Raw genomic sequence first — 27,896 nt, forward strand, 5'->3', positions numbered from 1 at the left:
GTGCTGACATTTCCATTAATCACCACATAACCTAAGTAGTGGCATCTACGTTTTCACTGAAGTACTCTGAAACAGCTCAACTGATCTCCATGAACATGCTGTCATTTGAAAATCCATGGTGTGCAACCAGTGTTATGCAATTTAAGAAAAGATGAATGGACTCTGGATTTCAAGTATGTCACCCACATTATCCTTATTATTCAGTTCCCTAGACTTAAGCTGACCAGCCCCACTTCTGTTATATTAGAACAGCTTCACTTGGAGCAGCTACAGAAGCCATGACACTTTTGCTTGCAAAGCACCACTAGGACATCATGGCATATCAACCAAAGGAATCATTAGGTGGACCTGCAGAGAAGCTAGAGTTTGAGGAGACTGCAAGAGTCACTGTGGTGTAGTGATTAGTGTGTCGGACTAGGACTGGGGAGACCCATGTTCAATGACCACTGGGCCATGAAGCTGAGTGACTGGGCCAGTCAGTATATCTCAGCCCGGCCAACTTCACCAACCAGGCTGTTGCGAGGACAAAGTGTGTGTATGTGTTTAGAATCATAGACGCTACTTTGAGTTCCTTGGAAGAAATGTGAGGAATACATGTAACAAGTAAGAGTGTTCACAGATAGAAGGTTCCCAAGTTATTGAAATGTATGTGCATTGTACTTTATCACTGCCTGCTATTGTGCACATCCCTGTTAGTATGCGGATGCAGATTCAACTGCCTGGGTATGAAATGCTAGTAATATACGAAGTAAGTCTGAAGGTAACTGTGGCTCAAATGTTTTTCTGGAGTTTAATGTTGTACATGTACTCTGCACTTGTCTGTTTTTGTTCACTTTTACTAGTGATTATATTACAACCACAGTATTTGGGGGTAGGAATCCCTAATTAAAATCTTCAGCTAAAAATTCAGTGGGTGGTTTTGAGCACTCACAGCCTCCTCCCCCCTGGGCAATATTAGGATAATATTGGTCAACTTACAGAGTTGTTGAAAGGAATGCAGAGAATATATGTGAAGTTGAGTACTTAGGGATAAGCAGGCTGTAAATACCATATTCACAATAAACGGCAAGTTGTGTGTATGTGTGGGGTGGCTAGCTGAAGACTATTGCTATGATAATACTACAACACACACACACACCCTTCACTTCCAGACTAGGTCCAGGACAGCTAGGGACAAAGTAATAATCATTTAACCCCCAAGTATACACATTTAGTTTTGTGGTACAGAACACAACTTCATTTTTAGATGATGCACACATATCTTGTAGCAGTCTTCTTCTTAGAAGAGACATTCCATCCTAACTGAGAGAGAAGTGTCTCTTCCAAACTAGTGGCTGCCAACCAGTTTTTGTAGGTACTCGTATTAAAACAAATATTTTTTGGGGAAAAGTGCTTCACTAGGACACATTTAGTTGATCAAAAGTCTTAAGAATTCAATCTAACAGATTACTTGATTCAAGTCACAGCCCCGTTAACCACTACTGATGCCTTGCAGTGTGAACATAAGAATTCCTACTTGGGAAATCAGTCCACATTATTGCAATGGCACTTATTTCCCAGAATTGTGACCAAGATTGCAGCTGTCCATTCCCATCCACCTTTACTCAAAATTCTATTGATTCCCGTGGGAGCTAAGCCTAAACACTTGTTTAGGGGTAGTATAATTTTCTGGAACATAAGCTTTTGTTCCATTTTTACAAAGGACAAATAGCGGGACTATACTTTGGTTGTAAGATCTATGAAAATGCCATTGCCCTCTTCAACCAGTTTTAATTTTTTATTCTGAACTGGAAACTAAGGTACAGAACAAGAATGATGATTCTAGTACAGTGAGTGTCCTTCATTCCTTTTAACAGAAATAGTTCCTAGAGATCTGAGAATGAAAGACAAGTTTTTAAACCATTTAACAGGTAAGCAGAATTAAACATTTGTATATGTTTATTTTAGTCATTGTTCTCTTTCTTAATGGTACCAATCCAACTCATCAGTTGCTTCTTTTCTTCCCCCAGGTCATCTTTATTTTGGTCCAAAATGCACTAAACACTTCCATAGACTTTACCACCATACAAGAGATTGTACCATCCCTGCATGTAAGTGCTATTATCCAAGACGAGAACCAATTGCCAGCCACTGAACATAGTTGTAGCTTAAGGCTTGTCATCCTGTGCTTTTATCATTCCATTCAATAAAGGAGCTTGCAGAGTTACATAAATTAAACAGACTACTGCTGGGTATAACAAGGCTTCAATTTGAATATACAGTACATATACTTGTGGACCATAAAATAAGTTTCATCTCACATTTGCTAATCCTAAAGTTGCATTCCGTGGGAAGGTATTTTAAATTGCTATTGCTGCAATTCTTCTGTGAGGTCTAATGGCTCTAATTTCATAAAATTTCACTTAAAGTGTACTTTCTGCAGGCAGCCAATGTGTACTCCAATTATGTCAACTCCTTTGACAGGTTTATGTGTAGTAACTTGGAACTTACTAGTACATTAGATAACACTCATTAATGAATCAAATCTGTTTTGCCTTTGCAGCACTGGGATAAGAAAAAACACAGTTGAGAAATGGGTTTCCAGCACTACAATTGGCAGGAATCACAGTTGATAACTAACATTAGGCCTATTAAGATTATGTATTTCCCCTCATTCTTTGGAATACAGCCATAATCTAAGTTCCTAACTATGTTGATAACTCTGTCATTACTGTGTTTGATTTTCTGTACTCTGTGAACACCATTCTGAGAAGGTAGCCTACAAAAATGGGGCACTACCAGTAAAACAGTTTCTGTCCAGCTTCTGTAATACATCAGAGGAATCATTACATGACAAAAATATTTTTAGCAAAGTGAGAAATGATAAGGGTGGGGATTAGCTCTCTCTGCTGGTAAATTCTCTTGGATAGATTTAGACTTTAGTTCAGATATCCAAGTTCAACTGCAAATGGCACATGCATGTATTACTACCTCTTTAACACACAGAGACCAGCAGGAAATAAATATACTTATTTGAAATGCTACACACATGCACAATTTATGTATCACAAGTATTTTGTACATAGGTATCTGTACTCAAGTACAAATAATTGCATAAGAAAAATATTTTTTTCCTAGAATGTTAGCAGATGCATAGCACATTGCAGGTTATAATATCTGCAAGAGGATGAATCTTTCATCTGCAAAATATGTTTCCCTCTTATCCCATAGCACAGGTTGGGCTGATAATTAGTCTCTCCCAGTGTCAGAGTCTGCTCAGTTGACAAGTTAGCAAACTGATAGGTTCTGTTACACTGTCACTGTAACCTTCAGTGTACTTAATAGACCATCTAACAGAGTCAGTGTGGTCTAGTGATTAGAGTGTTGGGCTGGGACTCAGGAGAGCTGGGTTCTAGTCCCCAGTTGGGCATGAAGCTCACTTTGTGACTTTGGGTCAGTCACTGACTTTCAGCCTTGCCTACCTCACAAGACTGCTGTGAGGATAAAACGAAGAAAAGGGAGAGATCATGCATACTGCCTTGGGCTTCTTGAAGGGAAGTAGGGATATAAATGTAATGTATCTAAACCTTTTAACTTCTCTCCCTCCAGTAGCCTTAGCCTGACTTAGCAGCCAATTAAATACCTTGGCTCACATTTTGATTTCAGGTTAGGTTTACCTATTCATTCTTGGCAAATGTTCATAAAAATTACTTGCATGTGCAAGTTGGATACATATCATTTGCTGTATTAGAAAAAAATATTCATTGTATTGCCCGTTTCAGCAGAATTTTCCATATCAGATGAACTTTGTATTTGTACTATACAAATTCTTAAAAGTTGGGCTTTACACACACAGTACTATATTAATATTTGATATTTAAACCAAGTTTCAGTAAATCTCCACTAAAAAAGTGAAGACTCCCTAAATGGCGTCTTCTCAGGTTATAGTTCTCATAATATTTATTACTTGAACAAATGTTGCAGGTATGACTCTTCTAATGTAGAGCAGGAAAACTTCTCAAACAGAAGGTGGACACTGCACCAATTCTTTCCTTCTAGTTTTCAACATGAAAATTTTCCTTTTTTTTTTGGCTAGTTCACTGATAACAGTAAAATAGAACTGTCATTTCTATTCACTGCTAAATACTGAAACATTCTGTTCGCTGGCCAGCATGCATTGCAGTTCTTGCCCAGTCATGCATTGCATCTCTTCCTACAGTGCATATTCATAGGCATGGCAAGTTAACATGTCTAGTTGACTGTTTTCATGTACACACACATTTCTTTAATATTTATTAGTGAAGAGATCCTTCATGATCCTATGCAGTCAGAAATAAGTCCAAGTTCAAGGATGCTTCCTACCAATACTGTCTACATAGGATTATACATGCAACATATAAAAACATTCCTTTAAAAAATCTAAACATCACATTTATACAGTTGGCTTCTCAAGCATATAGGTTCAAGCAATAATTTAAAAATAAACCATTTCAAAACAAATTGTAATGGGTTTGCAATCTCTTGTATAAACTACATTTTTGAAAAGTAAAAAACTCAAGATATGCTGCATTCTTTGTTAACTTCTACTTATGATCTTTTCACTGCAGACTATAAAAGATGTGCCAGGCTTCTTACTCGGCTGGCAGTAAGTCCAATGTGCATGGAAGGATAAGGTAAGCTTTTTGAAAGAACCAATTGCACTTTGCTTGTATACACACAGCAGCATCTCCATTGTAGATATGATAAATTCATGACTGTTGGCACAATAGCTCTTTGGCTAAGGTATTCCCTTTTCAGAGAGAGTGACGTAACACGCTTCATTTGGAAAAATACTGGCCATAAATAAAAGGATCCCCCCTACTGGAAAGCAACATAAAGACTCTCAGCCATCAAATGTGAATTGTTCAGAGCAGTATGCAGTTAGTAGATAGTGCATTTGCTTTTTAAAAACAAAGCACACCAGGTGCAGCTGATTTTTCAGGAGTTGAGTCAGCATCTATTTCTCTGTATTGACAGTGGATGTTTTTCTATTTGCAGCTGTAGATTTACTATGTATATTTTAATAAAGCTTAATATATACATGTAGAAGTGATTAAAATATCTGATAATTTAGTTATAATATGCTCATAGCATGAACAGACATTATGCAAATTCAGTTGCATTTGCCCTCTAAACTCCAAATTTATATTTTGCTAAACTACCTGCTTAACCACAGTAAGCAATATTGGGGATCATAGATGCTCCAAAGACAAAAGACTCAGTTCTTTCCTCTTGGAACCAGAAGAAATGTAGTACCCTTCTTTTCAGCCCTTATGAGAAAAAACAGCGTAGTCACTAGATATAATAAAACAAAAAAAGAATTTACATCAGTATCATTCCCTCAAGTTCCAATTTTCAGGCTGCTGTTGCTTATGAAGCCAAAATAGCACCACCCACATTTATCAGCAAGGTTGGGGTCAATCTTGAGGTTTGCAGAAGTACAAATATTTAGGAAAAAACCTAAGTAGGGAACCTCCAAAAGGTGTAGTGAGGACTGAGCATGCTCAGTGGCCACAGAACCCTGACTGCTAAAGTGGGGGAGGAAATGGAAAAACAGGGAGGGGAAATGGAGTGCCTGGACTCATCAGAGCTCTGCACTGCAACATTTTGTTGCAGGTTCTACTTGTTTTTTATATTTGTTTCTTACTTTCTTATGATAAAACCATTTTACAGAATTGCAGCAACCAGTCTTTTAAAAATAAGAACCATCAGCTTATGTCATGCACAGTGATGATAGTCACAAGTAGGGAAATCCATGAATTGCAACAGTAGTACAAATATAGTATAATCCTTGGCCACCCAAGGTCTAGGTTCATAAATTGTCAAGGGTTTTTCGCACTGGCCTACGCCCCATTCCCTGAGAAAAAAACAAGGAATCAATCCAGATTTTATTTAGTATTTCAGATCATTTGTTGAAAATTAAAGTGAAATATTTTACCATCTCATGACAGTGAGAAAGTAAGCTTTTTGTTGTTTTGTTTCAGATGCTATTACAATCAAAGGAGGAAATATAAAGAATCAAGAGAAGTGCCTTGGAAACCAACAGGGAAATTGAACCCAACTTCTTTGTAACATATTCCATTGTGAACAAGAGATTTATTTTTGCAAGTTGATGGACTACTTCCCATAAATCTTTAAACATGTGTTTTGTATACTGTCACCACTGTTTACAGATACACATTCTTTATGGTAAAAAACCTACCAAAACAACTTAAATGTTTTATACTTTAAAGCCTCCCAACATCAGATGTGTTGTATTGCCAAAAAATCCAAAGAATTACCAACATTTCAAGTACAAACATGTTTCATTCCAAGATGTCACGGGACAATGTCAAGGAAACCTTTCTGTGAAGAAGGTATCACTTGATATCTTTCTTGCTTATGCAATTCAAAGTGTTTAGTCACAGACTTTTCATAAATCTGTTACGTTGTACTCATAAGAGTGCAAACTGCATGCCATGTGCAACAGATGAACATGCTTAAGTAAAACTTGGATTCTGTATCCACTCTAAAAGGCCATCTGTTTTCTGTACAATACAGGTATAAACATTCCAGCTAAATGTGCAATATGTAAATACTGTAAATAACATACCTAAGTAATAAAATGTTTGGTATATAACTTGGCTCTTTATGAATATTCTTCACACTTCCTAGTGGTAGTTTTGAACATACAAAATTATTGCACTAGAGATAATAACTAGCAATGCAAAATAGAGCTAATTAAATTGTATTTTTTAAAGTGAATTGACATTTCACATGATGGGAGTAGCACACATGACAACTACTTGACAGCATGTTTCAACAGCATCCTTGGAAATAGTTCTTTCAGAATGGCAATCCACCCCATACTTGTTCGTGCATCCTGCCTTAGTCAATCATGATGCTAACTGTAGCTATGCTTCACTTACTTCCACCAAACGGTTACCACCACTCTGTGTTATGAATGCTTAAAGCACGAGAATGTTGCGGATTCATGTGCACAAATCATTTTGCTACTTCTTCAAAATGGTAAGGATAGATGGACTACCAGACTACAGATGAAGAACAATGCAAAACAGTGCACACTTCCTCGGTTTCATCCTTTAGCTGGGAAAGAACACTGGCAGGGGGAAGGACCTAAGAGCCCTGGAGTAAACCAAAAGCCCATATAGTACATCATTCTATTCCTCACAATGGTCAACCAAATGTTTCTGGGAAAGCTCAGCAGCAGGCAACAGCCTTCATCTGGTATAAACCACAAGCTACTGGAGTTCAGTGGTATACTACCTTTAAACCTAGACATAATCGCTAATGGCCCCTCCTCAAACTATTCTCCGTAAGTTTGCCTAATCCTCTTTTAAAGTGATCTGAACTAGTGGGCATCACAACATCTCATGGTAATGAACTCCATGAATTATGCTGTCTGTGAAGTAGTACTTTCTTTTTTTCCCTGTCCTGAATCTACTGCCACTCAGTTTCAGTGGGTGGGCCCAAAGGTCTAGCATTATGGGGGAGGAGGAAGAAAAAAATCAAGTTAAACAGCACTAATCCCAACAGAGATCCATGGAGGACCCCACTGCTTACTTCTCTGTTCTAAAACTGCCCGTTTACCATGTGCTCTGCATCCTGTCCTTTAATCAGTTGTTGATCTATGACCTCTTTTATCCCATGACTGCTAAGCTTACTCTGGAGCCATAGGTGAAGGACTGTGTCAAAACCTTTTTGGAAGTACTAAATCACCCCATCTATGTCTGATGATACTCCTAAAGAATTTAAGAGGTTAGTGAGGTACAACATCCCTTTGCTGAAGCCCACTATTCATCAGGCTGGGTCATTTTCTATGTGTTTCATAACTCTGCCTTGCCTATGGGACCATTTTTTTAAAAACATACAATGAACAGCAGGTACTTTCCAATCCAACTGGTAAAGTCAATTTTACTAACAAGTTTTGTTACAATTTCCAGAGGGCAGCCATTCTCTTTGATTTTTTTGTAGGGCGCTCTATCACGTGAGCGTTCTTTAACAGTTCCTGTGCTTGCTGGTTAACCCCAGTACTTATCTCTCTTGACACCTCTTAATAGTTCTTCAGATCCCTTCTCACCCCCACAAAACTGATTCAGTGAATGCTTCTAACAATTGCAAGCATAGCTAAAGTTCTCTCTTCTAGTCTTAAAAATAAGATAACATCCTACAGAGTTTGCCACTAACATGCACAGATTGGCAACAACTACTCATCAATTGAGTCTGCTCCCACAGCACAACAGACCTGGTGGAAGGTACAAGTGTCAAAGTCTGTTCTTAAAATGTTTGTCACAAGCTGGAGCTTTCCTGAATGGAGCACACTGTAGGGAGTAATGGTAGTTATCCATATTTGGCACTGAAGCAGCTCATGTGTGGTTAAACACCTCAAGAGTAAGACGTTGGCTTGAAACATTAATATCAGAATTTGTTTCAACCATTAGCTGTAATAAAATAGCATTAAGTATACCAATGATAAAGACTACAGTAAAATCATTTCACCAAAATGATTGGCTGTAACATGATGTTGTCAAGGCTTACTATCCAGTTCAACTGTGTACATTTAATCCATGAAGGCAGGACAAGCCTTGTACATATATCTTTTTCCTCTCCAAGAGTAAGTATAGTGTTGCCATGGGGCCCAGTTAAAGAAAGTAATAACTATGCAGAGCGTTCATTTTAATACCCACCATAACATGAAGATTTGAGACCACAAAATCTTTTCTCTAGATGGAAGTTTGACAGCAATCACAGAAAAACATTCCGTGTATAGGGGGATCAGGGATTCAGATGCCTATCTGTCTTTCATGAACAGTTTATTTACAAGCCATGGTCACAAACTAATTAGCCACAACATGGAATGAAAATATTTACAAAGACAAACATAGTTAAGTTGAACAATTTTATTTGGTCTTGAAAGTTCAAGACACAGGCCTGGAAGTTGATTACTATAGCTGTAAATTGTCTGGAAATGATATAAGAAATCTTAAATAGATTTCTAAGCTATGTTTTAGTAGCACCTGAGCATAGCATCCTATTAAGAGAAATTATGGCCATTTACTTTTGAATTTCTTTCATACTTTTAAAAACAATAGCTATGGATTTTTGTGTGTAACAAAATTAAACTCTTGATGCATTTCAAACCCAACAGAGTTGTCCTTTAACCTGGAAATACATAAAATATGAATTTAATCTCAGAGCATTCCTGTTTCTCAGAAAGTTCACTTGTATCTCGAGTAAAAATATATTATTGCGGTCAGTTGGCACCAATAAGCCTTTTCTCTTTTCCCATGCTAGTCCACAGCCAGGCAAACTACAACACACCAGTCCATCAGCTTCATCAGCAGATCCTTGCTGCTCAGAGATAGCCAGCAGCCCTGCTCCTTCCCAAGGCTCTAGCATGTTCAGCCTCCCATTGAAGGCAATGGCTGGGCTTGTTGCAGTATGTCTGGGATTTGAGGACAGGGGGAAAGGCGTTAGTGTCTTAATGTGTGCACATGGTGAGGAATACTACCCTAAACACTATTTGTAGCTATTCTGAGCCAAAGGGATTATGGCAACATCATATTTTGGGGGGTCTGCAGCTTGCATTTGTTAATTCCATTAAGTAGATGACATAGATCTTGGCAAGCATTTGTATAATTGGTGGCGTCATCTTTTAGACAACCAACCATGCAGTATTACACTACATGGATTGACACCAATTAGTAGGTCATGAATGGCTCACGCACTCATTATTTACAAATATTTATTCATATCAATATCCTTCAGCATATGCTGTGTGTTATTTTATGTTCAGCTATTCATTACTTAGAGGACACATTAGAATTCAATAGTATCATTTCTTAGGTACATCTTATGTCCTTTACTACAATTTTGTATGTAGAATCACTATAGATATTCTCTTCACAGTATGGAATTTGTTGCCTGCTTCTGTGTAGCAGATGCTTTTCTCTGATGCAGTTTTTAAGCAACAATACTGAAATGCTCTTTCAAGGAAGGAGAGGGGTTGGGGGAGAGAAGCCAAGTGATGTTAACCTGGAGTCACACATCATCATGCTTAGACATTTTAAGCAACAGGTTTGGATCAAGAACAGAGAGAGCAATCCTAAGGCCGCTAGACACTGTTTAGAGTGCCATAGGATATGCTCATTTCCAGAAACCAACCTTGGAGCCCGCACTCCAAGGTCAGTTCCTGGAAAACCAACCGCTCCCCTCGTCCACGCTGCCTCGGAGGCAGCGCGGAGAAGCCCCATGCTCAGCGCTTGGAAGAGGAGCGTGGAGCAACTAAAAAAGGTTGGGGCTGGGGGGGCACGTTCCGGGGCAGGGAGAGCAGAGCTGCACATACGACACATCCTACATGTCGTATGGCAGCTTCCTCTCCCAGTCAGCCCTCCCGCTGCTAGACTGCCGAAAACGGCTGTCTAGTGAAAAAGAGCAAGGCAGGAGAGGTGCAGAGGGAACAATCCCCCCGTGCCTCTCCTGCCTTGCTTTGGATAGGCAGTCACCTCCGAGGTCAGAAGCAACTGCCTATCTAGTTAGGATTGCGCCCTTAATCTCTTACCAAAACCTCATTTTATCTAGCTCTTCTAAGTCAACCTGCATCAGTGCAAGCAATGGTATGGCATGCTGTAGAAAGAGTCCAGCAATATGCTCCAAGTACACCATTAGGAACTGAACTCAAAACAGCGGACAAAAGGGACATTGTCCTGATAGATGGTCTATTTAAAAGGAAGATTGGAAAAGAACATTCAAAAGTCCCCACAAGTAATTCAAGAAGAGAAGCTCAGAAAAGTATGACTAACTGGTATACCTGTGTATCACTCACTTGGAAACAAACTAACAATAAGGAGGAGTTTGACAGAGTGAGGAGGAAGAAGAGCATGATAGAAGCATATAATATTCTTCAGCATGAGAATGTTTGGGAGAAGCATCACAGCAATAAGAGACATGAGAATGCAGGCACAAGCACATATAGAGAGGCAGTCACGTGGGTGTTATCTATAGAAAGTTCATGATAAAAATGATAATGAAAGCATTTAGTAGGAAAATGCAGCATCAAGTCTTTATACAGACAAGGGAAGAAAGCATCCTCATGAAAAACAAGGGGGTGATCGCAGCTCCACCTGGGGCAATTACTGACCTTTTAACTCATTTTAGTACTGAAGACATTGTTGTCTTCAATAAGGTATAATCAGGGTTATATATACTCACACTAAAATCAAAGACTGTTCTGTGCCATGGTAACTAGAATTTTGCAGTTTGTACATGTTATGCAAGGTAAGCACATTTATGCAATTTATTCTGCTTCTGTTAGTACTGGGTAGGAGCAAGAAGCTTATCGGAGCAATGAACGTATTCAGTTGTTTTGCGCGCGCACCCCCCCCCCCCAACACTTCACAAGGCAGTTCCTATCTTCTTTCAAGCATCATCTCAGAAACCATTTGAGCTAAAAACTATTTTAAATAAATAGAAGAAATCTAACTATGCAATACATACTACACTTTCTGCTTTTTCTGAGTTTATGAAGAATTGCAAGGTTCACATATCACACCTACTCTATAGGGCCAAAAAGCAACCTTATAAATTGCTATTTTTCTGCTAGTTTATCTCCCTGTATTACTTTTGTTTAGTAAACAGTACTAAAACAAGGTTAAAATATACTATTTCATCAGCCTACAGTACTTAATGATGTGACAAACCATAACTTGTGTAATTATGCAATTTCAAGGTGGAAATGTAGTTTTAAGCAAGATGTTTAGAGTTAAAGGTTCCATATTTAACAGTAGCATCAGAAAAAAGACATGAGTGTAACACAGTGTGTGTGTGTGTGTATATATGTATGTGTATATATACACACACACACACACACACACACACACAGGAATTCCTATACATATTAATCAGAATAAGTTTACTAAGAATCAGACACATTTATTCTGTTTAGCGCTAGACAAATGTTTTTTCCTTACATGGATGTCAGATCAAAGTGAATACTCATTCTAAAAATGTAATGCGTCTCAGGTATGATATACATAGTAGTTGCAGTACAAAACTAAGATTAAGAATGTTCAAATGAGACTCTTTGTAATATGTAATACCACAATTTAATGCCAAGTAACACTTTAGATTAATAATTTTACAGAATGGCTAAATATTATTTGTTTTCTGAAACATTCAACCCTGTTATTGAGATTTCTCCAAGAACTCTTTACAGCATCTAAGGCACTGCTGATAAACAGTTTCAAAATCTTCATCGTTCCCCTACGGGGGAAAAAGACACACAATAGATAAAATACATCAACTTAAGTTCTAAATAGATTTCTTTATTATTGACTACAATGTTAATTTTGAATTGGAAAAGATTACATGGTCTAGGATACTTACATAGTATGGATCTTCAATAATAAGCTGTTTCTGTGGATCATAGGTCCCAAGCAGCTCAATCTGAGCTTTGCAGTTTTTTATTTGATTGCTTTTTCTTTTCAGATCTCTACAATACAAAAGTTTAGGAAGCTTTTTACCATTACATGTGGCATAACACTTTTCATTTAGCATCAGTATGTCCTTAGAGTTTATAGTAATGAAATAAATAACTGTCATAGATGCAGTTTTAATAGTGTGATGTAGGCTAACTACAAGCTGGAATTAGGGCACCTACATTAAAAATAGTAATAATTAACATTGCCTAGTTCATCTTGACCAATCTGTTGCCTTCCAGATGTGTTGGATTACAACTCCCATCATCCTCAGCCACATGTCTGTAGGGCACCAAGTTGGACACAGCTGATCCAATTCATAACACATAAATATGTGAATGGCTTTTGTCAATAGCTTTGTCAATAAAAACAATTCACAATGCTTTTTCTTTAATTCATTTTCATTGTTGACCTTTAGCTGTTATGCAAAAGATGCTATTGAAATGTTGTCCATGTACTTGATTTTTTAAGATAATGAAGACAACACCTTTATGCTTCCACCGTACAATATTTCTTTTGTTTACTAAGTTTTTTTCTTTCCAGTTCACTTGGGGTGCAATCCTACACATGTTCAGACAGAAAAAAAAATAATCCTGTAACTCCCAGCATACCCAAGACAGCCATACTGGCTGGGGAATGCTGGGAGTTGTAGGACTTTTTTCTGTCTAAGCAAGCATAGGAATGCACCCAGGAGTGCACCTTAAACATGCAGTGATCTTCACTGGACCAGCATCAAGGCTTGGCACCTGCCAATGGCCCATATCCTGGCAGAAAGCCCATCACAGCTTAAAACTAAAATATCCAGCATGGTCCAAATGTTAAATATTTCTCAATGGAAGTGCCTGGCAGCAGCAGACTAAAGAGCACACACAAGAACTCATGCCCTGCTGGCTCCACAAAGCATGCTCCCACTGAGTAATGAGAGATTGCTTCAGAAGCCCCTGCAACCAATCACAGGGACCTCTGGGGATGAAGGTTTGTTGGGAGGGGCATTGCAGGGAGAAGAGTAACACACTTCTTTTAAACCTGAGTGCTTCTTAGAGCACAAGGGAGTTCAGCTCCCTCTTGGCATCTCTTAAACTGGAAGATGGGCAATTGCCCCAGAGGTTCCTGTGATATCACTAGAACTTCTGGAGCAACTGTACACTTTTTAGTTTGAGACATACCTGTAGATAGTACAACAGCAACTCCCTCATTCTACAAGAAGCCCAAGAAAGGTCTGTGGCTTCCAACTATCATTGCCAAGGGAAAACAGGAGAACCCCAGAGAACTCTGCAAGGCAACAAGGTCACATTTCCGGTTGGGAGCAACACCTGGAACAAGCACAGCAGCAACTATTTTACAGACTTTTTAGCATAGTCCGCATCAATGGGACTAGGAGGAGCATGAAAAAATTGCTGCTGTGTCCTCCTCCTGGCATCCTTCCCAGTGGGAAATGGCTCAGGTCCCTTGCAATTACATTGGGAGAATGACACTGGGAACAATATGTGAAAAGATCTGAGCAGCAACTCCTTTGTGATCCACTCCTCCACCCACCCCATTGGATGTCCAACTTGGGGAAGGGTGTGTTAGCAGAAATGGCTGAATAAAACAGACTGAATCCAGAAAATGAAGGGTTCGGCAAACTTTACTGAGTCATAAACCAGTAGTCCCCTAGCTCAGCAGCCAGAAATATAAAATAGCAGAGTGAATGAAACCACTGCTATTATAGAACATACCGAACTTGCTAGCCTTCTTATACACACACAAATACACACAAACAGGCTAAAAAGGAAACATATTTGGCTCCACCTGCTGCTAGGCAATATTCCTCCCTTGTGACCTGCATTTGCCCCCAAGGCTCTGATGTATCCAGAGCTGTTAATTAATTCTGCACCTGAGTGACCCTTGTCACTGCACCTAATAACTGTCTGAAAAAACCCACAAGCAATCAAACCACAGGTTGCATCTTTATTTAGTGTGATTCCCTGCCATTGCTATTTCAACAGGGTGCAGGGTGTGTGAATCCTATACATGTCTATTCTAAAGGCCCACCAAGTTCAATGGAATGTACTTCCAGATAAGTTTGTCCAGGACTGCAACCTTTGCTAAACTGAGCAAGTTATTTTTCAGATTTTCCCTCATCCATCATTACTTTTAAGGCTGATGATGACGGATGAGAAAATTAGTGATAGCCAGTTGGTGGCCTAGGTACCAGCTCCAGCCACCCAGGGACAATTTTAACCAAACCCTGGTGGTCCTGTAAAATTTTAATCAAAGCACGGTTCAATATTCACCTCCAGTTTTGCTTGTACTTCCCAATTATAAGAAACAAATATTTCATGCTTTAAAATTATACCTCTCTTGGATTTTATAGACAATTATCCAATGTACACAATTTTATGCAAGAGTGCCTGTGCCTGAGTGCATAGTTCTGCAACTGGAACACCAATGTTATATAGCCAGAATATTGGTGAGAGACTCAAGTTGAATGGCAAAATATGTTTTTGGCCCTTGGACCCTCAGGGGAGGGTAATATATGCAACACAGGCTAGAACTTTTTCAGAACCCTGTCTTGAGACACACCTAGATCAATCACAAATATATATTTATATATAGCAAGCCTGTTCTCTTGTAGGGTAATCCTGGCAATCACTTGTTCACAGGAGTAACAGGCTGCTGTAATGCAAGAAGTACAATGCCACTGTGTCCGACAGTCCCTAGAGATTATCATCTCTTAGAAGAAGCTTCAAGGGCTTTAGCGTCTACTAAATGATGAGAAGCCACTACACGCAGTGAATAACCACTTTTAACCACACAGTGAATAACCAACTTTTGAAGGTGCAATAATAATATAATCTATCAGCAAAAAGCACATTTTTCCCCACAACTTACCGTAGGTTGCTTTCATCCATACAAAGCATATGATCAAACATCAGGAAATCATCTTTTGTAACCTAGAATTCAACAAATATGTTTAAGCACTCTATAGTAGAGATCCATATCATCTGCATGCAATGTTTATTAAGTATTCTACTGTTGCAGTTGCATAATTATGCATAGAAATTAGATTCTAAAGTAGAAATAATTAAATCTAGAACATTAAGAGCCCTCCATGACACACAAACTCTTTTTGAAATTTACAGAACTTTCAAAAAGCAATTTGCTTTAATCAAATAGGGACCTTTTATCAAGAGTGCAAAAAAATAAAAAAGCAGCCTTAGTCATACCTAAAGTAGCTGTTAAGCTCCTGACCTAAGTTGTTTGTGTCTTCAGAAGATATGGTTTGTTGTCATATGTCGAGGGGAAAGGAATGGTTCTGGGGCCCGGACTGCCTACCATGACCAATCCAGAGGGCTGGAAGATGTTAGGGGCAGGCCTCCACATTCAGAGGCACAGCAGGAGCAAAGGGGACTCAGTCATGGCCCCAAGGAGCCCTTCTCAAGGCCAAGGCTGAGCCTTGAGTCCACTTTACTTCGCAACTGGGGAAGGGGAGTGAAGCTAGGTGGTGAGGCTTTGAGGAGGGGCATCAACTGAGGCCCTGCAGGCTGGGTGGGCCAAATTCAGCCTGCAGGTTCCCTATCCCTGCAATATGGGAAAATAAGCAAGAGGTGCAAGAATGCTGATTGTAGACAGAGCATGAAATTGTATCTGGGTACATGGTATTTCCTTCCCATGCTCATTTAGCCAGAGTGAATTTTTACAAGCTATTGTTCAGATTACCTCTTACACAAAACATTACTTACAATAGATGTTAGAAAAGGGACAACATGAATGAACCTTCCAGAACAGATTTTGGTGGAGAGCCAGGGGCTATAGAGGAAGAATTGCTAAAATATTGCCTTCCCTCACATTTTGCTGATGGAAGCTTCCACTGGGTCAGAGAGCCTTTCGTGGGCAGAGGGACAGCACTTTGATACAACCCAATATTCAGATAAAATATTTTTATACTTTGAAAAAAAAAAAGTGTGCATTGTATTTTTTAACTACAATTAAGATTTTAATTGTTAAATAATTGTTTGAGTGCTGAGCAGATCAAGCCTACACTGAGTTCTGTCAGCTTTAGATGAAGTGGACTAGAGGGACCTTAAGGTCAGTAATGGGCATCAGCATGGCAAAAGGAACTTCATTAAGAAGAATGTTGTGTATTCTTCATAAATGGAAAAAACAAGCAACCCCCAAAGCATGACTTCACTAAGGGTATAGCAAAAATCTGAACAGAACATGCAATAGATTCTTTGTTGAACACAAAAGCCAGAGGTGTGAACCCAGGTAAAGGAGGTCAGGCCTTAAAGGAATTTTTACAGAAGGAATAGAGGTAAGTTATGCACATTTATTTTAACAGAAGGAATAGAGGTAAGTTATGCACATTTATTTTAACAGAAGGAATAGAGGTAAATTATTCACATTTATTTTAACAGAGACATTTAAATCAATATTATGGTTTAGCATCCCTCTCCCTCTCTCAAATTCTACAGTTGTCTAGCATACAGAACTTGAGCTGTAGCTTAGGTTCTAAGTCACGAACTGATTCACAATGGTGGGAAGCAAGCAGTTCATCACCCAAGGATTTCTACTATGACCTGTCCAATTTAACTTCTTTATACATGATCCAGAGCCAAGGTTGACCAGTCAGGTACCTAAATTAGCAAATGACACCAAATTCTTCACCACGGTCAAAAGCCAAGCACAGTGTGATCCAAACAGATCTTTCTAAGCTGGGAATATGGACAACAAAATGGCCAATGAGGTTCAATGTAAGCAAGTGTAAAGTGTGGTGCATTTGGGACAAAATATGATACAACTGCTATCATTTTTCGTGTCATGATTATCAACGACACCTGAATCATGGCACAGTATTAACAGGCATTGGAACCTGGCTACACCTGACTCCTTACAAAGTCGCTATTCAAATTTCCATTGCTCTAAACCAGGGATGGGGAACATCTGGCCCGCAGGCCAAATGCAACATCAGGAGGTTTCCCATTCAGACTGAGGAGGTTTCCTTCCCAACCCCATCCTCCTCCCCATGGGGTTTCCCTTCGCATGCTCCTGCAAGGCAGAAGCAATCCCCAGTCTTATCTCTGATCACTGATTCCCCAAATGGGACAGTACATGAAAAAGGTGCCCAACTTGGCTGACACCTGGAGGAGCTGCTCCTCCAGGTTCCAGCAAAGTGACTGTTCAGCACCCCAAACATGGAAGGCCACAATCATGGGGGGGCTAGGGCCCCGACAGCACCTACCCTGCCGGGCACTGGACCAAAAAAGGTTCCCCACCCCTATTCTAACCAATGCCGCACTGGCCTAACATTTAGTAATTTGTCGATCCATGCACCGAGCATAGACGTTATCAGGCCTGGGGGGGGGGGGGGAGTTACAGCATAATGCACTCCCACGTTTCCTGAAGAACAATGCAACGCACTTCCTACCTGTCGTGCTTTGTGGGCTGTCAGAATGCCATGATTTCTTAGGCAGCTTAAAGCCCTTACATCTGGGGAGCGTCCCACATTCCAGTCAGAAACAGCACCGCTGTCTATCATCCACTGTAAACAACAAGAACATACGCATACAGACGTTTAAAGGAATATGGGTACAGTACCTGCCTGGCAATATGATTCATGGTAATGCCATGTTTCCTCATGCAATTCTGGCCCCGATAATCTGGAGGATTTCCTATTTCATATGTAGATGTTGCTGCACTGTCTATCCTCCACTATAGAAAAACAAAGTAAAATATTTATATAATACTAACAGAAAGATAGCTTCAGTGACTAAAATAAAGTTTACCTTGTTTTCAATGTTTTCTTCAGTTACAAGTTTTCTAAAAACAGCTTCGGCTATGGGAGATCGGCAAATATTCCCTGTAGAAATAAAGATTCAGTCCAATGACTCTAAAATACAATCTCACATATATGTGCTCTTTAGCTGAAAAATTCCAGGTATTCACAAAACCTGAGTAGGTTGATGTGAGGAAGGGGGTGGGGCAAGCCTCGACCATCTTTGGCTTCAGTCAAAGGTAAGAGGGTTACTCACATCCTCTTCCTTCTCTTTAGCTCCAGGTTTTCTCCCTGTTTTCTCCACAGAGCTCCTCAGCTTCCCCTTCCATGCTAGCTTCCTGACTTCCTTATCTATCTATCTAAAATTATTTTTTTAAGGTGAAACCTTTCTGGGCTTGCAAGTAGCAGGTTACTGTTTGTGAGGTCTCCTTCTGACTCAAGGAAAGCAGCCATGTGGAGGAGCCGACTGCTCACTGTGCCACTTTTGATTGGCTTCTGTCCATATTTGGCCTTTCCTTTTCCACTGCTGCTGTCATGAACGCCGTCCCCATATCTAGGAGCCTTTGGCAAGGTTGCATTGCCAGGAACCCCCTCAGTAGGGAGTTGGGAGATGTATGGTGCCATGGTAATCTAAGACCATATACTAACAGAATGGAGGATGAACACACAAAAAGAAATAATGACTACAAGGACTCCGAGAGGTGCAGCAGTATCACTAGGAAAGGTGGAGAAGAAATCCTCTTCTTTCCAACATCCCCAGTGCTAATAAGACAATACATTTTAAGATGTCCATGAATCAGTACTCCAATCAATTGCTTTAAAAGGAATAATAACAACACGCAGATTTGTATCTTCAAGAGAACAGAAGCAGGGACAGCTTCTGTTATTCCGCCCAACTTCCCCCATAAACTCCTTAGGTCAGCCTTCTCCAACTTGGTTCCCTCCACATCTTTTGGACTATAACACCCATCATCCCCAGCCAGCATAGAGATGATGTGAGTTATAGTCCAAAACATAAGTAGGCCATCAGGTTGGAGAAGGCTGCTTTAGGGTACGTATATCAGCAGTGGTATGCCAGAGATATGATGGCCCCCAACGGGGAAGACATTTTCTACCATTGTTAAATCAATAAACTCTCACGGCCTGCTTTCATTCTGAAAACTAATTTATTGCACAGCAAGATTCTCAAGAACATTTAGATAGATTCTCAGTTGTACACATAGTTTCTTCATAAAGTCGCTATTGATTGAACTGGTTGCACCAATACTCTTATTTGTAAGGCAGAAGAGCTGCCAAATATCATTCATGCCTTTGTGTTTTTGAAAATTGACTACTGAAAGGCATTCTACATGGTACCGCCTTGAAGGTTGTTTGAAAACAAAGGCTGACCTAGTGCAATGTAGTACCTCAACATCTGACAGAGGTAGATTGTTGGAAGTTAGTATACATCAATATTCTAGGGGCTTCACTGGTTTCCAGTAGCATTGCCAGGTGCTTGTTGTATTGACTTACAACATACACAGCTTGACCCCTATATCCCAAAAAGACAATTTGGCTAACACATTCCACTGTAAGTCACCAATAAACCAAAGCCCAATCATTTCCAGTTTTTGAACCTATTTCCCAATTACCTAGTGAAATTACAGAGGTTTCTACCAACTAAGAAACATCTGAGTGATTTTCCTTCCTCGGGCTACAATTTAGTTGTCCTACAGCAAGAAAAGCTGTGCGTTCTTCTAGCTCCATGCTAATAACATATTGGCTGGGCCTCAATGAGGAGATACAATGAATTACTTGTGGGAGGTATAAACTTATTCCTACCCTGTTCCATAAATTAGATTTCAAGTCTGACATGAGTATAGACCAGCCTCTTCAACCCACCTCAGCATCCCACTCAACTATCTACATGCCTCACCATTTTATTGTTTATACAGAGAAGGAGGCATTAATGGACATAGTCCCTCTTCTAATACAAAAACATCTAGGCTTACTATTTGGCTTTATCCTGCTTATCACTTTGCAAAGCTTTTACTCCACAATTTCTATTTACAAAACATCAGCTCACAAAATAGATCTGAATCAGAGTTAGTTTCCTTTCACAACCGAGATGATTAATGCTACAATTATAACAGCAGTCTCAGAACTAGCTTGAAGAGATTTACTATAGTCAAGGGCTGATTACATCTGAAGACTTTAAAAACAAAGGAAAAAAGGTAAGCAGAAATTCAATCTTACAGAATCACATTAGAATACTGACATGTTGCAAAACATGAATTTTTGGAGACTCTGTCCAAGTTGTTTGATAAGGCTACATTGGAAGCATGCTTCCCCCTAAATCTGCAGATGGCTAATTCACCTTATCAAGCAGAGCAGGGAGAACATTTTCAGACTCAAGGAATTTTTTTTAAAAAAATACATCACTCGTTTTACTAAAACTAGTTTTATAGTTATTTTAACAAGACAAGTGTTTCTGCTAAGATACAGAAACAGAATGTCCTAATATCTCTGCATTAGTACCCTTCATGCAGATGTTCTAGTACACTACTTTATCTTACAAAACCTCTCCTTCGGGCTGGTGATAGTCCTCAGTACAACACTATAATGAATGTAGCTGCTAAGAACTGGATGCTTCCAAGAAGCTCACAGCCCTCCCCTGTATGCCCCCTCCCCTGTATGCCCCCTCCCCCTAGCTATAAGTATTCAAAGGCACACAGCTTTGTTAAATTGAACCTCCACATTCAATCATGGCTAAAAGCTATTGATAGACCTATCTCCATGAATTTGTTTAATCCTCCTTTAAAGCCATCTAAGACTACTGGCCAAGACCACATCTTGTGGAAACAAGTTCTGTGAGTTAATTATGAATTGTGTGAAGTACTTTCTTCTACCTATATTGAATCTAATGCCAATCAATTTCATTGGGTAGCCCCCCCTGCCCCCAACTACTAATGTTGAGAGAGGGAGAAAGAATTATCTGTCTAATCCTAGTTTAGCACTGTTTCCAACAACAACTAGCCAGATATCACTGGGTGTTCAGAAGCAGGATTTCTATTTCTCAAGTGTAGACAAATACAAAGAAACACTAAATCTCCAGCATGTACTCAGATATTATTAGTTGTCATCATGTCTCTCAGCTAGAAAACCTCCCATAATCACTGTAATTTTTTTTTTTGCAGCTTTAAAATGAAATCACATTCCCTCTACATACACGGGAAAAAGAACTAGACATTTCAAGCACACTCTACTGGGAATGATTATTTTGCATGCCCCACTGAGACTTCTGCGAGTTTTCCCAACTGCACAACTATGGACTCCGCCTACATTTAGAAACATCCCTCTTTTATTTTTACTGATGTGTACAATTGATACATTTTTCAAAAGGGGTCATTATTTTTCTCCCTACCCTCAAAAGTTATGAGAACTCTGGACACAGAAGCATCATTCCAATCAATGGGTTGCGGTTTCTGGTACATTTCAGTTCCACCTTCATGCCGCTGGCCAATTTCAGTGCTAATCATGAGTGAGATGTTCATGTTTCTTCCAAGGTTTTTTTTTTTTTCTTTTTGCTGTATAATCTCATAGGTGCCAAAGCAAACACTGAGCTGAGGTCACCTTACCCTATAATATTATGCACTTTGGGGTATGCCCCATAACCCAGTAGTAATTCTGAGTAAACATGCACTGCATGGGGTGCACATCCTTCCCTTTTCCTTCAAGGACTGCAGAAACAGGTGAATGCTGCCATGCAAACTATATAGTCTTGTATCAGGATGCAGTCTTAAAGATTCTTACTGGGAAACATGTTCTACTGAAATAAATCCAATTTACCTCCAGCTAGATTGTGCATAGGATAGGGACACTAGTATTTTGAAATACTGAAAATAAATTATTTTACAAAGACTCTCTCAACACAGACACTGTGGTGGTACCTCCGCAAAACTTCCTACCAGAGAACCCTTTCCATGTCAGTCCATAAGCTCTCAAATCCCTCTGTGTTGCAGAACACACATGCGAGCGTAGTGCTGAGACTTGCTTGACTTTGTTGTTGCGATGTGTCAACCAAGACTTTTTTTTGTTTGTTCAGTCTTCAGTCGTGTCTGACTCTTCATGACCCCATGGACCATAGAACGCCAGGCCTTCCTGTCCTGCGCTCTCTCCCGGAGCGTGCTCAAGTTCATATTCATTGCATCGGTGATGCTATCTAGCCATCTCATCCTCTGCCGTCCCCTTCTCCTTTTGCCTTCAGTCTTTCCCAGCATCAGGGTCTTTTCCAGAGAGTTTTCTCTTCGCATTGGGTGGCCAAAATATTTGAGCTTCAGCTTCAGTATCTGTCCTTCCAATGAGCACTCAGGGTTGATTTCCTTTAGGATGGACTGATTTGACCTCCTTGCAGTCCAGGGGACTCGTAAGAGTCTTCTCCAGCACCACAGTTCGAAAGCATCAATTCTTCGGCACTCAGCCTTCCTTATAGTCCAGCTCTCACAGCCATACATTACTACTGGGAAAACCATAGCTTTGATTAGACGGACCTTTGTCGGCAAGGTGATGTCTGCTTCTTACTACAACCAAGACTAGGTCAACCAAAAACCAATATTCCTCTGCCATTATGTCTTTATGGCAGCTTGTCTCGCATTACTGATCAACATATCATGAAACTCATAATAACCCAGAACTACATGGTTCCTCAAAATACTTTTGGAGAACTAGAGTAGTATACAGCCTTTTTCCATGCTCAGAGAGTTTGATTATGGTAGGAGTTGGAATCCTTTCATGAACAACAGTTCCATGTACTTTAATGTTGTTACTTTTTCCCATTTCTTCTTCACATGTAACATACACCATTTATTGTTAACAGCACAAGAGATTCACAGACATGTAATTCAAGCATTAAGTAGCTTATAGTCTGCTATGTAAAGAATATCTACTACTCCTATTGTATGTTATGTAAAAAATATCTTCTACTCTTATTACAAACTCAAAGCAGATGGTACAATGATATTTGACCAGCATTAAACCAATGTAAAAGTAAGAATATTTTGAAGCCAATGTAAAAGTAAGTTGTGTGGTGTAATACCTACCGTCCTACCTTTCACGGATGAAAAAACAGGGATGCTTTTGTAATGCCAAGAGTTATGGCCTGAGTCAACCCCCCACCCAACCATATTGCTGATGCCTGCTGCACAGACTGTGTTCACATAAAACATTATGCCAGAATTGCTGAATATTCTGATTTAGCCTTTCTAAAAGAAGTTATTTTAGAAAGACTTCCTCAACACAGACACTGTGGTGGTACCTCCGCAAAACTTCCTACCAGAGAACCCTTTCTATATCAGTCCATTAGCTCTTAAATCTCTCCGTGCTGCAGAAGATCCTAGGCTTAATGAGCAGTGTGCTGATGTATGCCCACCCAATTATTTCTGTTTGGCTCCTCCTGCAAGCAGGAGTGGCTAAAGAAACCAGACACTTACCAGGGCAGAAAAGCTTAGCATTACACCTGAACCTGGACTCTGGTTTGTCACTTCTCTAACAATCCTGGATCCATAAGCAAACTTCAACCCCTGGCTTCAAACTCTGGCTCATTAGAGGAAAGAAAAGCCAGGAGTCCAGTTTCAGATGCATGCTGCTCACTACTGATAAGTGTTTCATGCCAACATAGATACTGCATATTCGTTTTACTTTTCAACAGCCTATCTTGCACTGGCTTCAGAAGCAGGGCATGTTAATAAAGTGACAATAACAGTTTGCTTTTAAAAATTGTGTTTTGTGTCCATGTACATTTGTCTACATGCACATGAACTAGAATCATCCCTTCCTCTCAGATTTTACTTCAAGACTTGGAGGGATCTGAAACCTGAAAATCTCCAATACAGAAGGGTCCATCCTAACATTTCTGTAAAGGTATCCCCAATATCTCCCTGAAAAACAAGATACGTACAGGTGTTTAGCAGGTCGGGATGAGAAAATGTATTGCATATAACAATAAAATTATATAATACACATACACACAGAGAGATGCCAAAGTTAACTCACTGTATCGACTCAGTTTCCCACCCAGAAAGATGCTGAGACTAACTGAACAGAGCTGCAAGGGCCCATACAGTCATCTTTCCTTTTATTACAAGGTTCAGAGAAAGTCAGTTGCCCTTGTCCTACTGAAATTACTGGGATCTAAGTCAGGTTTGGGCTGAAGTGTCATCAGTATGCAAATACTGATGACACTTCAGTCTACTCATCCCAAAGGCTGTTGAACCCCTGGTATCTGGAGGTGGTTTAAGGCTGGATGAGGGTTACTTGAAGGACTACCTTCACCTGTGTCATCCTGCCTAACACTGAGATCCGCTACAGCTTGTGTGCCTGCCTGTAAAACCAATTAGCCTGGTAGGTAGAAGGGAGAGGGCTTTTTCAGCAGTAGCCACACGTTTCTGGAAGTCTGTTCCAATTGGGATTTGACCAGTTCCATCACTACAGGTTTTTAAGCAGGCACTGAAAACTTGTTTATCGCTGCATTTTCATAAGTTTGAGGATTTTATTGGACCGCTGTAATCATTTCATCTATTATATTTTATTGTTGTGAACCACCCAGACAGCTTCAGCTATTGGGTGGTATAAAAATGTAATAAATAATCATTATGTTGATATATTTTGTGATCTCTGGGCTGAATGCTGTTTTAATGTTTGCACAGCCTTCCACTGTTTTATTGTGATAGCGTGTTTTAGTTTTAATTATGTATTTATATTGTTTTAAGTTCCTTAAGTTACAGATTGTTGTAAACCACCTTGTATGGATTTTTCTAAAAGGCATAATATACATTTATTAAATAAACACGAGTGGTGCGCATTTAATTCTGTTTCTTGATCTCTCTTTTATTAAGCTTATCATATACAGAAAATTTGCTTTTCCTCTGACAGTTGTAGTGATGCTTTATCAGCTGTTCAAATTTGAATGTATCTTTTTTGGAGGAATAGTGACAACAGTATTATCTCATTAAAGGTTTGTGACTCATAAATATAGTGAAAGAGATATTTTAAAAATAAACAAACAAATATAAGGCCAGATCCAGAGACCCCTTCCTTTGGGGCCCAAATTGTGGGCAACTTGCAGCCCTCCAGGGTTTTTTTTGCTTACAACTCCCATCAACCCTTGCCAGCATATGCAATGGTGATGGATCATGGGAGATGTAGGTTAAAACAAAATTGCTTACCCCTGCTAGGGGAGGACAATTTCTACCAATTTCCCCTGCAGCTTCAGCTCCCTGCATCTCAGCCCAGATTGTTCTGAAACATCTCAACTCAGGAGAAATATTACACTGGCTGCAGTAAGGAGAAGACAGAAAAGTAACATTGCACAAACTAAACTGCACTTGTTCTTTTCGAGCTCCAAGTCATTGATTTCAACCAATCACTGCCTGCTTCAGTACACTACTTTCCTACTGTAACTGTAACCTAGCTTTTGAATCAAACTGGAAGCAAGTAGGGAGTAGACCGTATGAATAGCACACAAGGAGGTGAGCCTTTTCAAGTCCTGAAGTTTTTACTTGTTCTCATCCCCAACAACCACCAAAAATTAACTGGAAGGAGCGGGGGGGGGGGGGGGAGAAAGATTTTAAGTAATGTTGAATTGCAAATTTAATCGCATACTACTGGCTGTTCTATCTCACTAGCCTACCATGTGAACAGAACCTTCTCAAAGTCAGATGCTGCATTCAAAAGCAGTAGGATATTCTCTCCCCCACTCTTTTCTCCCCTCCCCCTTAGAGACTGATGTTCACTTGCCAAATAAACAGCCCCCCTCCCCCACCTTTCCAACCTACCCAGCTATTCCTCCTTTTCAAGGGGGCACGGAATGAGGCTAAACTAAGTTGTTCAGGTAAACCCACCCCTCCATCCCCCCCAGTACCGGGAGAAACTGCTGCTGCCGCAGAGGATGCGATCCAGGTGTTTGGGGGAAATTGTAAAATAACAGACATATAACGGTAAGTGGCAAAGGCGTTGGGAGGAAGAAAAGGAGTGTTGAAAATCGTGATGATAAGACAAAGATGTCAGGTAACTGGCTACGTGTTTTAAAAGGGGAGGGGGAAGAGAGAAGGAAGATGTATTAAGCCTCCCTTCCTTTCTAGCCTCCCTTCCTTTCTAGCCTCCTTCCCCCACACACGCATCATTACCTACCTCTCTCCCTCTACGGAGGTAGAGAGAAGGGTCACTAGGGGCCCCCTTGTAGCCGGCCAGCGCCATCCCCCCCCCCGTCTCCACTCACCCAAACACACGAACAAGACGGACTTCCCCTCCCCAGCCGCCATGTTTGCTCGCGCGCCCGCGAGGACAGGAGCAGCCGGCCGCTTAAGCCAAAGGAAGTGAACCAGCCCTCGCTCTCGAACCGTCGCGACATGGTCTTTGCCGCTTTACGGCAACAAAAAAAAGACCCTTGAAGGTCTGTCTTTGCGTATTGCCGGTGTGCATGTGTTATATTGCATGTACTGATAAAGAATGAATACAATTGCTCAAATGAAAAAAAGAAAGCGCTTCAGACGATGACACTGACACGCTTTCCTTCGCGAATTGGTCCCCTTAACAATCAGGCACTTGGATAGCCAACTATTCCCCCTCCCAAATGCACCTGCTCCAGGTGAGCGACAACCACCGCCCCGAGGCGGGGCCCTTGCAGCGGGATGCGGCAGTTCTTCGTTCTCCCGAGTTGCTGGAGGTGGAATTCTCAGGAGTGGGAGCGGGTTTTCCAGCGAGGGCTTTAGTGTAGCGCCCTGGAAGAAGTAAGTATACGGATGGTGTTAATCGAAGGGGGAGGAGTGTGAACTGATTTTACAAAATGAGGTTTGAGAAAGTACATGATAGCTGCCTAACCCCACCGCTTCCGTTTTCTTGCATGATTTGTGCCCCATCTAGCTATTGATTCACTTCATGGGATATCTTCCATATTCCAAAGGAATAAGAGACTTGTAAATCTTTAAAAAAAAAAAAAAAACATAGTCGGAAGCAGGCTCACCGATTAGTCAATGGGGCTGTCCAAGAATTGGCGATTTTTAGAATTATAGCCTCGCAGTCCAATTGTGAAAAAGCCTCTTTATTTTTCTATTACTCTGTGTGTGTGTGTGTGTGTGTGTGTGTGTTAAGCTTCTCAGCCTGTTAACAGATGTATGGGGAATTGTAGACACAAACCAGGCAAATATTTATTTATAAAACTGATAAGTTGCTTTTCTTTATAAAATGATCCCAAAACAGGGTGCAGCTGAAAAAAGCACAATAAATTGTCTTTGATCCCCATGAGTTTTGTTTAGTACTCTATATTCATATTTTTTAATAATATTCTCTTGTTCTTTTAATGGGAGAGAGCACTAAGAATACGCTTGTATCTTTACACTGAAATCAATGGGGCTTAAATGTGCTTAAATTTGGCTGAATTTTTCCTGGCATTTTCTGTGTCAGAAAAGAACAAACTGATGAGAAATAAATGGCTTTATGTAAGCAGGCACATTTAATGAAAAAAGTATATTTCATGGACTTTGATAATAATAACAGCTAGCTTTTATAGGGTACATTTCAGGAATTTTCATGGGTTGCTTAAATGATCTTTACAACAGATGTGTAAACTATACTGGTATTATTATCCCCATTTTGCAGATGGGGACTGA

General features: G+C 40.0%; 3 protein-coding genes across 11 annotated transcripts in view; 2 read left to right on the forward strand and 1 right to left on the reverse strand.

The window, feature by feature from the left end:
- ALKAL2 (ALK and LTK ligand 2) overlaps nucleotides 1-6,637 on the forward strand; it is a 16,442-nt gene extending 9,805 nt beyond the window's left edge. For 3 of the 5 annotated variants that reach the window (XM_084826745.1, XM_084826747.1, XM_084826746.1), the window contains exons 3-6: nucleotides 1,857-1,910; nucleotides 2,010-2,090; nucleotides 4,587-4,652; nucleotides 6,003-6,637. In XM_084826745.1, the coding sequence (XP_084682871.1) occupies nucleotides 1,857-1,910; nucleotides 2,010-2,090; nucleotides 4,587-4,651 (200 nt within the window). In that variant the 3' untranslated portion in view covers nucleotide 4,652; nucleotides 6,003-6,637. The remainder of the gene's footprint in view (nucleotides 1-1,856; nucleotides 1,911-2,009; nucleotides 2,091-4,586; nucleotides 4,653-6,002) is intronic. The other 2 variants (XM_084826748.1, XM_084826749.1) reach the window with 1 other exon arrangement.
- On the reverse strand, nucleotides 1,704-26,628 carry ACP1 (acid phosphatase 1). 5 transcript variants are annotated; one of them, XM_084826744.1, is made up of 6 exons: nucleotides 26,507-26,628; nucleotides 18,263-18,336; nucleotides 18,075-18,188; nucleotides 15,369-15,430; nucleotides 12,403-12,508; nucleotides 1,704-5,313 (listed from the first exon to the last, which is right to left on the reverse strand). In XM_084826744.1, the coding sequence occupies exons 1-6, from the start codon at nucleotides 26,547-26,549 to the stop codon at nucleotides 5,311-5,313; spliced, it is 402 nt and encodes a 133-aa protein (XP_084682870.1). In that variant the 5' UTR covers nucleotides 26,550-26,628; the 3' UTR covers nucleotides 1,704-5,310. The 5 variants fall into 5 exon arrangements, with proteins under 5 accessions (XP_084682870.1, XP_084682868.1, XP_084682869.1 ...); XM_084826742.1 differs by lacking the exon at nucleotides 18,075-18,188 and adding an exon at nucleotides 17,905-18,018 and having other exon boundaries at nucleotides 2,013-5,288; XM_084826743.1 differs by lacking the exon at nucleotides 18,075-18,188 and adding an exon at nucleotides 17,905-18,018 and having other exon boundaries at nucleotides 2,013-5,313.
- SH3YL1 (SH3 and SYLF domain containing 1) overlaps nucleotides 26,608-27,896 on the forward strand; it is a gene marked incomplete at its 5' end in the record, with an annotated part of 37,583 nt that continues 36,294 nt past the window's right edge. The window contains one exon of the mRNA XM_084811670.1: nucleotides 26,608-26,680. Coding sequence (XP_084667796.1) covers nucleotides 26,608-26,680 — 73 coding nt within the window. The remainder of the gene's footprint in view (nucleotides 26,681-27,896) is intronic.

This window comes from Heloderma suspectum, chromosome 1 (assembly GCF_057233095.1).
Source record: "Heloderma suspectum isolate Gila_16-S chromosome 1, 16-S_ref, whole genome shotgun sequence".
In the NCBI taxonomy this organism is placed as follows: Eukaryota; Metazoa; Chordata; class Lepidosauria; order Squamata; family Helodermatidae; genus Heloderma; species Heloderma suspectum.

What these genes read in the sequence shown, in the direction of transcription:
- ACP1 (XM_084826740.1), bottom strand. Translation starts at nt 26,549, where the DNA reads ATGGCGGCTGGGGAGGGGAAGTCCGTCTTGTTCGTGTGTTTGG. An exon ending in CGTCTTGTTCGTGTGTTTGG is followed by an intron (nt 18,337 to 26,506) that starts GTGAGTGGAGAC and finishes TTATTTCTACAG; the next exon opens with GGAATATTTGCCGATCTCCC. An exon ending in AAGAAAACATTGAAAACAAG is followed by an intron (nt 18,019 to 18,262) that starts GTAAACTTTATT and finishes TGTTGTTTACAG; the next exon opens with TGGATGATAGACAGCGGTGC.